Source organism: Anopheles marshallii, chromosome 2 (genome assembly GCF_943734725.1).
Source record: "Anopheles marshallii chromosome 2, idAnoMarsDA_429_01, whole genome shotgun sequence".
Taxonomy (NCBI): domain Eukaryota; kingdom Metazoa; phylum Arthropoda; class Insecta; order Diptera; family Culicidae; genus Anopheles; species Anopheles marshallii.
Genome location: NC_071326.1, coordinates 13630600 through 13645036, shown reverse-complemented (window position 1 = coordinate 13645036; position 14437 = coordinate 13630600). Strand labels below are relative to the sequence as shown.

At 43.8% G+C, this 14437-nt stretch overlaps 1 protein-coding gene across 2 annotated transcripts in view; it reads right to left on the bottom strand.

The window, feature by feature from the left end:
• The window catches only part of LOC128706697 (headcase protein), a 92572-nt gene that overhangs the window by 58097 nt on the left and 20038 nt on the right, over positions 1-14437 (bottom strand). For both annotated transcript variants that reach the window (XM_053801636.1, XM_053801637.1), the window contains one exon: positions 13466-13562. In XM_053801636.1, coding sequence (XP_053657611.1) covers positions 13466-13562 — 97 coding nt within the window. The remainder of the gene's footprint in view (positions 1-13465; positions 13563-14437) is intronic.

The window sequence follows — 14437 nt, the reverse complement described above, 5'->3', positions numbered from 1 at the left end:
CAATCCACCCGCCGAACATCTTCCTGTCGAAGTTTGGTTCTGTTTTCCATGCAGTTCTATCGAGTGAGAAAATACAACGAAACCACCGGCAACGTCCCATGCTCAGTCATGCGTAAGTTTGAACGATTGCCTGTGATGAGTGTACTTGGGAGGAAAAGCATAACTTGGACGACCCTCACCTAGGATGGGAATAACCAAAGAAAAAAAAAACATTCAGACATGCGACCGCATGCAGGCACAAAAAAGGGAAAACGCGAGGATCCTTCGCATCCTGCTACCCTCTTCTTCCCAACACCCCATCATCAGTTGGAGGAAAAGGTCCATCGACGGCACGGTACAGCAAACACGGAAAAGTCAGTGAACTTCCTAGTCTTCACCCGGTGGTTCCGATCTTCCGGGATGTCTCGGGATTTCCCTGTCAAGGACCATGGTTTGTTTGCCGGGCTGTGTGCGGGGTGGTGATGGAGTGTAAAAACGCCGATCCTTCACCCGGGTCCTTTTTCTCGGTGTTCTTTTCTATATTTACCCAATTTATCTATGTTTGTCTAACGCACCGACCGTGCGCACTCCCACCCAAACCGGTCCTTCCCCCCTGGAAGACCGAGTGAGGTCTGCTTAACGCGCGTCCCCCCACACAGAGATCGAACGCCGGAAACGATTTTTGGGGGTGGCAGCATAAGAAATTCCACAGACGTGAGAGCTAAAGTGAGCTTTCAAAAAGCTATAAACATTCCTATTCATGCCAAAATCGGAGCCAACACAAAAACGATTGCCTCCGACAGCTTTTTTTCCTGGCGTTATTCGTTGGACGAGTTCGGATGGGACGGGGAATAAGGAAACACACAGCAATTCAAGTGAGCGAAAGAGATGAATATGCGAACACATACTTCAGTATCAACGTAAAAACTGCGTTTTTCTTTACAGATCTCGACGCTTTTCTTCTTCACTGTTCGATTCGTCGTACCATCAACCAATACAAAGCGACTGGTTCCATCCTTGGAAAGGAGATGTAGTTTTTCTTTTCGTGCGGATTGCATAAATTTCGGACGCGGGGCATCACAAGTTTGATCAGTTTGAGAAAGAAAGCATACGGAAACACACACTGACGCACAGTCCATTTTCATGAAAAGGGAGCCTCTTGGAGGTCAGAAAACACACAACAAGAGACAAAAAAAAACGAACCTCAAAAATGAACCAAACAAACACACCGCGTGTGGCCCAGACGTCGCGACGACGCGCGTCAAGTGCTCACGATACGGTATGCCATAGAAAGGAAAACCCCGGTACACCAGGCGGTGTGACAGCTGTCATCGTTCAAAAAACTTTTTTCCCCGAGAAACCCTTCCAAAAAAGCAGGGTGTGCCAACGCGCTTTGCGTACCACCAAAGGAGTGTGGGAGGGGGATGATGATATCCCAATGGGTCTGAAGCAGATGGGTGGAGAAAAGGCAGTGTTACTACTGCCGGAAGTTGCATTGGGTGGAAAAATTCAATTTCCTCCCGTGTTGCAGAGGCCGAGCCAGTTCGACGTTCATTTATCAAAACGCGAATAGGTGTGAAAATAATATATTGACATAATATGCCAAAAAGTGAAATAAAAACACTCGTTTAAACCTTTAAACAAACTAATGCTTGCGCAACACACAACGGGCGAAATTCGAAAATCGGAACCAATGATTAATGGTGTGCATAAGGACGGTTGCACATAGCAAATGCAAAAGTGTGGCTGTAAACAAGCCGTTGCATTTATTGCACGAATATGATCGATGGCAATATTTTGCTTTGGATTTTTATGGAACGGGTTTATTCTACATTGAAAAAGGCACCCAAAAGCTTTAACCAAAATCAATCTACGTATAAAAGAAAGGCGAAAATAAATGTCATCGTTAACGTCCAAATTTGTGAGTAAATATGATTTCCATATATTAAGACGTAATCCAAACACTGCACAACTGTGCCTTAATGCAATTGCATTCAGCTCTCGATGCATTCGTTGCCCGTCGCCGCACAGACTGATCCTTTTTTAAATGAGTTTATCTTCAAATCTCTATTCAATAAAACTCTGTATCATCGGCAACAAAACCACCACATCCACCAATTGCCACCTCCTAACCGTCCTCCTTCGCTTAGGACGTGCATATAGTAAAAGATTGGTTTACCGTTTTATTTCGCACGTTATTCAGCCGATACTAAACCTTGGCCGAGGAGTGCTGGTTGGCGAATTGGCGAAACGGAAACCCGATTCAATTTTCAATTCCATTCGAATTTATGGCCGCGTTTGCGAACTTTTACGACCATCCAAGACTGGGCGCTCGCGCGTACACTCTGCCGACAAATAACCTCGACGACTCTGAAAGATTCCACAAGCTGCGGTAATCCGTTCACTGTGAATTCAATAAATATCATCGTTTCTTTCTGCTTAGCGAAAAATTATTCAACCCTAAGACACCCTCTCTAACACACCCAGAAATACCATACCACCCACTTGCGCCCACCAACCAGGACGACACCTCAACGATGGCAAAGAGTTGGGAGGAGAAGAAAAAATCCCATTTAAAAAAACCCACAATTCGCTCCGGAAAATAAACAAGAATCGTCGGTTCAATATACCGGATTCGGTGTGGAAAAACTGCACCACATTTTCCATTTCCATGGGCAACTCGTTACTCTATCCGTGATGAAGCACAAGACAACAAAAACAGCACAAAAAAGTGGACACCGTTGACTTTATATTTTACAAAAACTCATCACAGACTAGCCAAATTCAAACTGGCACATACACACACAGCAGCACAGCCACCACCAGTAGCACCTTTTTCCGAAGTGTAGCAACAAAATCGAAGAGGATTTAATTTTCTTTTAATAAAATCACGTACGAAGGATTTCCTCGGGCAAATGGAAACGGGCACCGGACTCTGCCGCTGCCGCGTTTCGGAGCGGCCCCCAAAAAAGAAAAGCCAAGAACCCGCAACATGAGCTACACAGATTCCGGTTATCGATGAAGATGAACAACCCGTGTATGTCTTGCGCCACCAATGCCGCACCCCATCGCCGAACCACTCCGTTGTACGGAGCAGATCCTGCAAAAGCTTCTTGATATAAATTTTTAAAAACATCATTTCCCGACGTGCGAAACGGACAAAGTGTTCGCGTCCCGGAGAGCCGGGCACAGCCCGGCGAAGAAACCTTTATCGATATTAATATTCAATGAATATCAATGTCAAACCGTGTTTCCTTTCCCACAGCGTACCTCGAACTTTCTGGGAGGGGTAGTATGGCCGGGGTGGTGGTGGGGGGATGCCGGATATTTTACGTATTTCGTGTGCTGCAATACGTCTGGTGCGCGCGGGATACACGTCAGGGTCCCGGGGGGGCGCGTGTTCCCGTGGTAAGCTGTGTGTAACGGAGACGCATCCGTTTGTCAGTCACGCGATGCTTCATCCGGCGCCCGCGTCTGGATCACGATGGCGTGAAGGATTCTTCGTCTGACCCGTGGCATGCCGCCTTCGCCTCAATATGCACAAAACAAGAGGCTAACGACCTTTCGCAACATGAAGAGCTAGAACTGCCTAACCTTATCCAGCTTCCTTCCTTAAACCTTTCCTTCCTTCTTCGCCGTCTGAACTTTTCCATGCAGCATAAAACCCCTAATTTGACACTACCCCCACCCCATGCCAGGGGGGATGTGCACAAGACGGTAAGATTCAGGTGTGTTTCTTCGCAAATCCGTAACAACGCCAAGCGGAAGGAAGCGCTAAACCGCCAGCAGGACAAACGCAAACCAAGAATTAAATTGATTGCTTTCGTTTTCCTCAACACGGTAGCGAAGGGTGCATAAAGGGAAAATCATTTTTTCATGAAAGAAAACATGACTAGAAAAAAAACACACCTTCTCAGCACGACCACCCCCGTCCGTCGGACACTGTGCGTCATTATCATTATTCATTGGGGCTGCGGCGCTTTACTTTCCGGCGTGGTTTTGAAAGAACGGAAAAGGTCACCAAGCAGCAACAAACGTGTCTCGACGGAGGTGTGTTACAGGTTATGCCGTGAAGATTTTCCTTTCGTCTGTCACGGAAATCAAAACGTAACTTTCGAACGACGAAACAGTTGCACCGTTGCTCATAAAAGTCGAAACATTTCCACAACAAAAAGGTGTCGTCGATCTCTCGCCGATGGAGAGACACCGGAGCACGTAACAGTTCGAGGAAACTTGGGCATCCCTCTGCGACAAGTGATGAGACCGCAAATGTTATCATAATAGTTGTCTCGTCGTCCCTGCTGCGGACCTGATTGGATCTAAACCGAACCGATCCAGACATGAGACGCCATGATGCCAGCATCTCCTTACGAGTCATACCCGGCCAGCAATGGAGTAAAACCCTTTCTGGAAATTGACAAAGGAAACAGAACTGGAAGGATGCAGTACCAAATCACAAATAAAAGCAACACTAAAGTACACAAAATCCTGTATCGATGGATTCTTAACTAAATATTTCAATCGGAACTGATAATGTCCCTGGGTTATGGTTTGTTGAAAACTTTAACCTCACACAACTGCCGCTCGATGCGGAATCGAAACAAGCAATCTGACCCCGGCTTTAATTCGTATAGCGCCCATCCATCCCAACCCCATTTATCGAACGATTATGATTTTATGGAATTTGCTATAACAGTTTGATGACTTCATCAGCTCACTCTCGGTCGGCGCGCGTTCGCTTGTGTGACAACCATCTTTGCACGGTGAAATCCTGTCTCGGTTCTATAAAATTTGCTTTACAACATGCTGACACCTTTCTCCAGGGAGCTATTTTTCGCAACAAATACAACGACGCGCTGGTCCATCGGTTCCGTGGGCCACACAGCAGCGATGTTCTTGACTCGCAGGCAAGACAACCAGGTGATTTAAGCGACAGTAAAATATTACACCTAATTAACATCGCATTTGCAACGAGCGACTGAACGGTAGCAACCATCATGACAAGGTTTTGGTGGAGCTTCTGGAAAACCTTGGAAAACCTTGGAAAACTTTAACTTTCTTCTTTCCCTTTTTTTTGCTGTATAAACTCGCGATAAATCAGATACTAAAGCAGTATGCGGTGATAACAAATTGAGCTCCATTTATCACAACCAATTTACTGGCAAACTTCAGGAAAAATGCTGTACATCTTAAATTTTAGTTGTAAGATCCTTGCTTTATTTCAGGATTTCTTCAAAAGTTCCAACATTAAAATGATTGTCATTTTGTCAGTTCACAATGAAACTTTAACACTCTTTAAGATAGTCTAATGTAGAACTTGTACATGCTAAGTTCCATTTCCTATTTAATATATATATTGGAGTACATTGACCGATAGCCATTTACTACCGAAACCAATGCTCCCCAGAGTTGGTCACCACGAATAAACATTCTCACATCAAGACACAATGGTGCCAGCAGGTGTGAAATGTGAAAATTTATTATCCATCCATGAAACACTACTACCACACAGTACTTGCTTCAGCCGGGGAAAACCCGAATATTTGACCAACATCACCCAGACACAGCCTCCGGGAGATGCCGATATCGGTGTACCGGACATCAAACGAATCCGTATCCCCGCATTGAAGGCGTTAGTGTCGTGAGCACACGTTCACCTGTGCTCAATCGATCGGCTACACCTCGGAGAACCTCCCAAAAAAGAAGGTAAAAAAAACAGGTAGTCTGTGTAATTTCTTTCCCTTTATTATCACCACTCGAGCGAAACTGCTCGCTATTTTTGTGGATTAAATTGCGCTGAATGTATGAAACCGAGTAAATGGTTGGCAGCAAAGAAAGGGGTCCCACTACAGCGTCTAACCGGAATAAGCAACAGAATAACAACGAACTTCATATCGAGACAACAAAATAGTGCTGAGACCAAGGTGGATGTGCGTTTTGTATGTGCACCGCAGCTTTGGGATTAGGGGCTACGCCTGTAAGGTACCGACCGATTCCGGGCCAAACCCCGGGGTATATCGGAAAACTGTTGCAGCTGGGACAGCAAAACCGACAGCAGCCATTGTCGAGAGCAACGCAAATGCCGATATCAACGATAGAGAATGGATCAAGATGAAGTACTCTTGAGCGACCTTCTCTCCCGGAGGTTCACCAACCCGGGCGCGATAGACCGTGAAAAATGTTCGTACGTCGAAGCACAACAAATGTTTGCATAACCAGCACGACCGCTCGACACTTTGGTGTTCCTGCTACTCGTTCTGTTTGGCTTGAACCTACCCCGGGGTTCGATCGAATAGAGCATGTTGAAGAGGAAAGCGTTGCGTTATCTACGCTAACGATTAAAGGAAATACTTCCACTGTCCCACGGATAACTCACTTTTTGGGGGTTTTGGATGAACGCAGAATTATCCTGATTCTATTTTTCTCCAACGTTCTTCATGTCACAAAGTAACTCCGTAAAACAAATATGCAAATCACTTCCCTAGTGTTTTTGTGATACGCAGACAACCGTATGAATTGGTGTACAGAGTAGAGCTTTCTGTGCCCAAGATTTAAATCGACGATTTCAAAGCCTCGATCCAAATTGAAGTAAAACGAAAATCGATTTATCAACAACAAAAAATCCTGCTACACGTCTGCTTCAAATAATATGCTGGTGTGTTGTAGGGCCCTTACGTTACACACTCCAATTTCTTGGTAATGGCAAACGTGAACAAAGAGCTAGATAAAACAAAATACTTCTAAATTATAGACAAATTCTTTCATTTAATTTTCATTTCATTCTTTTCGTTAAATTTATTTGGAAAATAATATTCCACAACAACATTTTCGGAATGTTGTGTGTTCCAGAGAGAGAGAAGATGATGAACTCATGTATCAGGACATCTTTGATGAGAAGATGACAAGAAGATTACTTGTTAAACTGGCATTATTGCATACAGCAACGACATTTTAAGTTCTCTTTGTTATGTTAGGTTCTTTGTTTTGTAAAATTGACAACAGAAAAAAAAATAAAAACTTATCACATGCAAACTGGAAGTTGATCATCTAAAACAAACATAAATATAGCGCCGTATTACGATCTCTGTGGATAAAATTCTAAAATAGTTTCTAAAAATAAACGCAACTTTATCGAAACATCTAACTACACCAGTTCACTGACCCGTTTCGACTGTAAGGGGAGATAATAACTGCGGAGTAGCGATTTCATTTCCTTGATCTAAAGGCAAACATCTCCGATGTGCCTCATTCACGGATCCTAAAAGTCGAGTTGAGCGCACAGCCGTTTAATTTCTTCCCCGCAAACAGACGGTAGATCCGGGAAACATGTTCCGCGTGAAGATGTTTGGCTCATAAATCATACAAACATAAAACTCGCTCGCCCAACAGCATCGAGTAACGGACCAATTCTTCCTTCTGTATCACAGGACGAACGATCCCCCGTGCACCGTCCACAGTCCACCAAACTTCTTACTGCACATTTCTCACAACCGAAAACACAACGAAAAACTTTAGTCCCAACCCGTGAAACCCAAAGTTTTCGGGAAGAAATTTATGTGATACCAACGCTCGTTTCGATCACATAATTGTTCTGGACGAGGCGAGTCTTTTTTATGACCCTGCACTGGTTCGCGGTGCAATGATGCAAAAATGCCGTTTCGTTTAATGTGCACGGAGGTCTGCCGAATCATCAAACACAACGATCTACGGCCATGAGGAAACAAGACAGCTCTGCTCCGTCGAGCTTAAGAGATTTTTCATCGAAAACCAATGGGAACCCTACCACTGGTCTTACTAAATCTGCCCCGTGTGTGCTCTGAAAATCCACGAATTAAGCGTCGGTCTTTAAGCGCTCGAGCGATTTTAAGAGACACCAACAAAGGTTTTATTTTTGCTGCTAGACCAGAAAAAATTATGCAAGATGTTATGCACAGCACAGCCCCTCAAATGGCTGTGCCCGATCGTACTGACATATACACACCTTCTCTCACAGACCTAAACCCGGACCGGGTCCTACCCCACCCCCCTGTACACCTTTTATTTGCCCCATCCGACGAGGCAGGTTAGTTCCGAAACTCTGACACTAGATTATGTCGTAAAAACTAACGAAGCAGATGGAGACGAGCATTATACGCGAACCCGAAACCCTAAGTGACGACCGGTGGAGTTTGCTTTTTTTTTGTGTGTACATTAAATTATGTGTGTCCTTTAGACACAGAGACGTCGTCGCATCCGTTTGTGGAGTTGCAGGTTGCCTTCTACACGACTGCGCCCATCCACCTCCACAACCAAAGCAGCAGTGAGAAAAGAAAAGCCCAAAACTCATGGCAAAACAGCACACAAAGCGCAAAGCACACGTTTCTCAGCTCCATTGTGTTTACTACTGCTGCGCGTTTCCTCCTCTCGCTTGATGCAACCACCATCAAAAGACGGGCCCAAAGTGCACAGCGACGTCACACACTGTCCGAAACTTTTAAACTCGACAAATCAATCTTGTCCGCGTCTCTGGACGTCCGACGAAGAGACATGAAACACCGAAAGCGCCGCCGCATTAGGGTGATGAATGATTTTATGCTTCGCTACGGACACACAACAGCGATATGCGCGCGGGCTACACAAAGAGATTAAAACATGGCACAAACCCGTCTACGGAGCCGCACTGCGGCCAAATGGAAAGGGGAACAAATTATTCCGGTGGCTATTGAAAATTACATTTCGGTACAGCAATTAGCATAAAGCGGAAGAACGTTTTACAGCAAGTCGTCTGAAATGCCACCGTATCTCTATTAATGTCCCTTTCTGCAGGAAAAGATAACTAAACTTTGCAACTTGATCTGCTCTTTGTGAGCTACTGTTCTTTGGTGCAGTAGTTATGTTTAGGACAAGAAGGTCAAAGTGGGGAAACTAATTCAAGATTATTATCCTCCAACTTTGATAACATATTCAACGAAGTTAATGTATGTATCAGGCTATTTTAAGGGATCCACGCAACACTTCGGGGAAAAATGTGGTACAAATACAAAAACCAATACCCATTCAAAGCTTTTTTTCATGATGAATTCGATAATGTTTTGACCGGGATCAATGAACCCATTTTCTCCGAGAGTTGTGCGCTAGAGCGCTTTTTTTTAGGGAACAAAACTCCTTTTTCATCGAGTTTAAAACACACTTCCACCACCGAACTCAGCCCTAATCTGCAGTTGAAGACCTCGATTACTTCAAGAACGGTACGGGAGAACATTGCAGAAAAAGCGTAACAGGCAACACTGTTCATCCTTAATGAGCTTTAATTACTTTCATTATCATTTTTATAGCGCATTGCACGCGTCTGTCCATTTCGCGCGTCCCCAGACGATCTGATGACTATTTATCAAGTAGCAGCAATGGAGGACTTCAAATTTGCTAGATGACCATTTTCCTTGCTTCCTTTACGTTGTGATTTTACTGTTCAACATTTCCTACCAGATCCGCCAACACTACAAGTGTCGGAAGGAGAAGTGTATCGAACCCACTTTGCAGTAAAGTCGTGTAATATTTTTTGCTCTAATAACGACACACCGTTAAAGGCTTATTTTGGGATAAAAAGCAAGACCCTTCCTGCGTTCCATCGTTCTAAGCGACAACTACAAAAAGCAACCATTTGTTGCATCGCCCCCATCGTCATCCTGGAGCGTGGGTGGTGGCCGTGAGTCCTCCCCCCACTGTCTGAGGCGCGTGGTTTGATGAAGTGATGAATTATTTATCCTTGGTTAAACGAATACTGGACTGAATGATCAACTAACTTGCCCAGTCCCAGTGATAAACTCATCCTATCCTACTGATCAGCTACAGTAGGGAGCCCATCCAAAACGTCCACCCAAACGATGCCATCATGTGCGGCATATGTATGTGTTAAAGTAAGCGAAAACCACTTCAGCCAGATATTTATGATAAACAGGATCGATAAATGAGCCGGGTTTTGCCTTCACATTCTCCAGTGTCATCACATAGCCACGCATGAACAAGCCAATGACATGCGGAGGGAAAGGATAAATATCCTTAGTTCCGACACGGCTAGGATGGTTGACCTTCGGAGCACTACACACACACACACAATGCTTTATGAGGCGTTTCGAAGCTTTATGAGAATGTAATTGAATTTTTATGATTTAATTGGACCGAGACAAACCATAAAGCGGGTTTTGATGAAATCTCGCACCACAGATAGGAAGAGAGAAGGCTACAAATATACTCATCGGAATCTATACGGTGTACATCCTTCCGGAGACTGGCAAACCTTCGAAAACAAGCCCAGCAAAGGTGATCAAACATTCAGACAAAATGATATTTTGTTTGTGCATGAGAAAACAAATATTTTACAGGTCGAAGTTTGCATTACAATACTTGTTCCTACATTGCACAAAATGCATGAAGCCAGAATGGTTGACAGTACAACACACACACCCGGTGCAGAAAACCCAGACACAGAGATAAGTAGAAATTAAACTTTAATTACACTTGGCACGTTCGAAATAGTGACATTTAACTACCAATGGGTCGATCCGTTTTGCCAATTTCGCTTCGATGGAGCTGCTCTTCCGAACTCCAAACTGCCACAGTGTGTCCACCGCACCCGATAAGGCGACGCGCGCGCGACACAACCCGCAAAACATTACGCAAAGGGACACGCCACAACACAACCGAACGACCGAAACACGATCCCCAAAAGAGGAAGGAAAACTGTCGAGAATTGATTGCTTATCGATTGTCGTTCGGAAGATGGGTTTTCCTTCAATAATTCTTTTTGCGCTCCTGTTGCTGGAGCCTCCTCTCTCCTCGCCTATGCCGGCGCTCCCATGCCTTCTGGCGTTGATAGGGCTGCTGGAAAATGGAAAACTTTTACACTTTCCGTTTTCCTTTATGCCATATTGCTAATACTGGTAACAAACGCAAAACGTCTCGCACAGGGGTTCGTGTTTGTTATCAGAGAGTTACCGAAGCTTGGAGTCACCCTGCCGTGCACGCATACACACACACAGAGAGAGTACAAAAAAGGGAAAGGTCAAGCACTAGGGGGGTAGTACGTTTTTTTTTTTTTTTTGTAAGCAAGCAACCAACGATAAGGCCAGACCTGAGACGGCAAGAACAACTCGCGCAGTAGATCTCAAGACTGCATGGTGGAAAAATTCAACACACTCCAACACTTCCCCCTCCCATCATGGTGGGTGGTGTGGTACGTAGAAAAAGCTTAAGGCAAAAGTTCGAACTCCACACAACCGGTGCGCCAAAACTCGTATCAAACACTAATAAATCACTAAGGTTTTTACTTCGACTGCTTTTATTTTTTGTTGCTACTTTTACTTCTTGTCCACTAGAATTTGGAAATTGATCTGAGCACTTACACCGAATGCTTGGTCTCCATTCTCTTTGCAGGAGGAGTTTCCGAATGCCGACGAGCACTTTGAACGGTCTTCGCCACAGGAAGAAAATTTCTTAACTTTGCGTTTTTGCCTTTTACTTTGACGACTTTTCTCGTTTTTTTTTTGTGGTCTTAATGTCTTGACATTTCATTACATTACAGCAGCCTATAGACGAGCGGCACTGTTATTAAGACGGATTCGAATACCAAACACAAATAGGTTGGTTTACCTACTTAACAAACTTAGAAGAAATCTATTACGCAAAAAGAGTTAAAAATACAACTGTCAAAGTTTTTAACACAACCTGGCACTAAAGCAGGAACGGAGCTTCGATCGCTTTGACCAAAGAGGGCGCCACCAACAGTGCGGTTAAAAATGGTTGGAATCGTCGATCGGACTCTCCTCCTTCTAGGTGCAAACAGCACAGAAGTAACAAATTTCGAACGATCATCATCATCATAAGAAATATTGCAACAACATATTCGAAAGTTTGCTACAACAACTTCACCGTAAAAATATGCATCAACGTGTATTTGACCTCTTAACCGAGCAACGATATAAATAAAAACAGTAAAACCTGATCCCAGTCACACCTATTTGAATGGTTTGAAATTACCATACTGAGCAGTAGGTCAGTTACAATAAGATGTAATTGAAGGCGTGTTGTACGACTCCTACGTAGCGTCTTGAGAGTATTTCCATAATAAATCGATTACTTTACGGATCGGCATCACGAGATGATACTAACTCCATTCTCGTCCTGTGTCCAAGGGTGCCGATTATTGCATGACGCGCAATCGTTACTCACGATGCGAACCGACATGCCACACCGGCGACCCACTCGCCCAAGACTTCCACACCAAGCTAATTGCATGAGAACAGAGCAGAAACACTGTTCAAAATTAATTCGTTCTCATAAAGCTGATCTCAAACAGCTTCAAGTATCACGTGCGTTGATCGTTTAATATCGACATTCTATTCGCGTCGTAAATTTGCACATGAATCATCATTGACAGATGAGCAAAACGAGAGACCGATAAAATGTTCATTAAGCGAGTTGTTAAATACTCCCGATGGGACCCACATTCTGACATAATCGCCGGTGCGCCACTTTTCCGACTGACCAAAACCAGTTCCGTTCGCTTCGGTTAAAAAGCCACAACAATGTCACGGTTGCGGTTTTTAGCCACCACATGCAAAACGTGACTGTCACTCATTAAGTTTGACGCTGCAAATATCCACGTCATCAGTGGAAGAAGCTGTGCCCGCACACAGCACCGTGGAAAGCGAATGCAACAGTTGGCAGTGCGACAATGCGGAAACTGCCGCCCCGTAGTGGAAAGAATGTAATGGTCGATGTTACTGCTTCGCCATGTGGCACGCAGCCAACCAATTCCGCAGAATGCACTAAAAACTAACCTGAGTAAAATAGTAGTTTTAGAGCGTTGCGACGGGTCAGTTATTCAAAAGTTCCCTTTCGCGTTCGCCATCACGCGAGAATTGTATTACCGAAAAAAAAAACAGTTGGCATCACTTGAAACGGGACCGGGGGGAGGCAATATGTTTTTCCGTCAAGCACACAACACTTGCTTGACAAACTGCCAATAGAATCGTTTATTTGCCAAGACACGTTCCATTCTGTACACATGCGACTCCAAACGTGCACCGAGAGTTATAGGTGATGCACGCTAATCATTGCGGTTTTATTGCTTGTGCAGTTTTTTTTCCAGGAAGTGAAACCAATCCGCGCTGGTTGGTGAGTTCCGTGCGGGAGTAGAATGGAAATATTGTTATGATGTTGTACGAAGCTAATTAAATTTAGCTTCAATTACACCCGATGTTTGATCAAAATGTACCACCCAGCAACATCAAATGTCACAACCTCAAGCCACAACCACGAATAGCATCGACAGCTTATCTGTTGCTGATATATGATCACACTGGCGACTTGGAACTCTTTTTTTCCTACATCAAACGATTGCCGTAAATGCGTTCATGCATGCAGTTTAAAATGACATCCTGAGGCTGGCAAGACACTGTTCCAGGAAACCTTACCCAGAGCACAAATGTATAATATCGTCCCTTACCTTTATCGAATAGGAGTTTATTCGCTGTCGCGGCAATACGTTGAACGACGAAAAGTCTAAACGCCGTGAGAAGATCCCATTGGCACCAGATGTAGCTCTGCAACAAATAGAAAAAAGAAAAACAATATAAAAACAATCGCACAAAACAAAACCTCAGTAATATCGCATGTTGGAGGAAATACGTAAATTGATAAGAAACGCAACATACGTCGTAATTAATTAAATAGATTTTAGAAAAATGATTCCAAGCTAAAAAAAACACATGTTAACCCAAAATCCTTCCTTTCCCATGTCTCATTCACACCCGAACGTATAGTAACAACATGCAGTGTTGTTGGAGCAGCTTCGGCATATCAGATTCTCTACAAGCTATGCAACACCAGGAAGTGATAACATCATCAAGAGTGAGAACGTAAACGGAGCAGTCTTTTCGTCTGGCAGCTTTTGTCGTTTGAAGATTTGATTACACTAATGAAAAAAAACCATCAAATTCAATGCGTTGCTTATTCTTATCGCAACATTCTAAGATTGCGAAAAACAACAGAAATAAATCAACGCCACCACAACAGTTTTGCTTACCACTCCGAATTCGAAACCCGCCTTCGTATCAGTGTTTCATGCAACAATCAGGAAGAGAGAAATGGAAGCTACACACAGAAGAATGCATATTTATGCCAATTTCTTTTTAATGCAGCAGAATTCCAGAATTATCCATATTTCACGACATATTTGACAAAAGGAAACCTCTATTCAGAAATCCGATCTTATCCACATAATAGACTGACGTTTATTAAATGCAGGGCTTAGATTTACGAAGAGTTTCTTAAAGGTCCAGATCAGACATGATCTTTGAACTTGTATCGCATTAGACCTTGTGCTCGGACATTAGATCTCTGATCGGACATCATGGAACCATTGCGTTACTATAAGTCACAAATATATACACAAGGTATTTTAAAATTTAACGTCTAG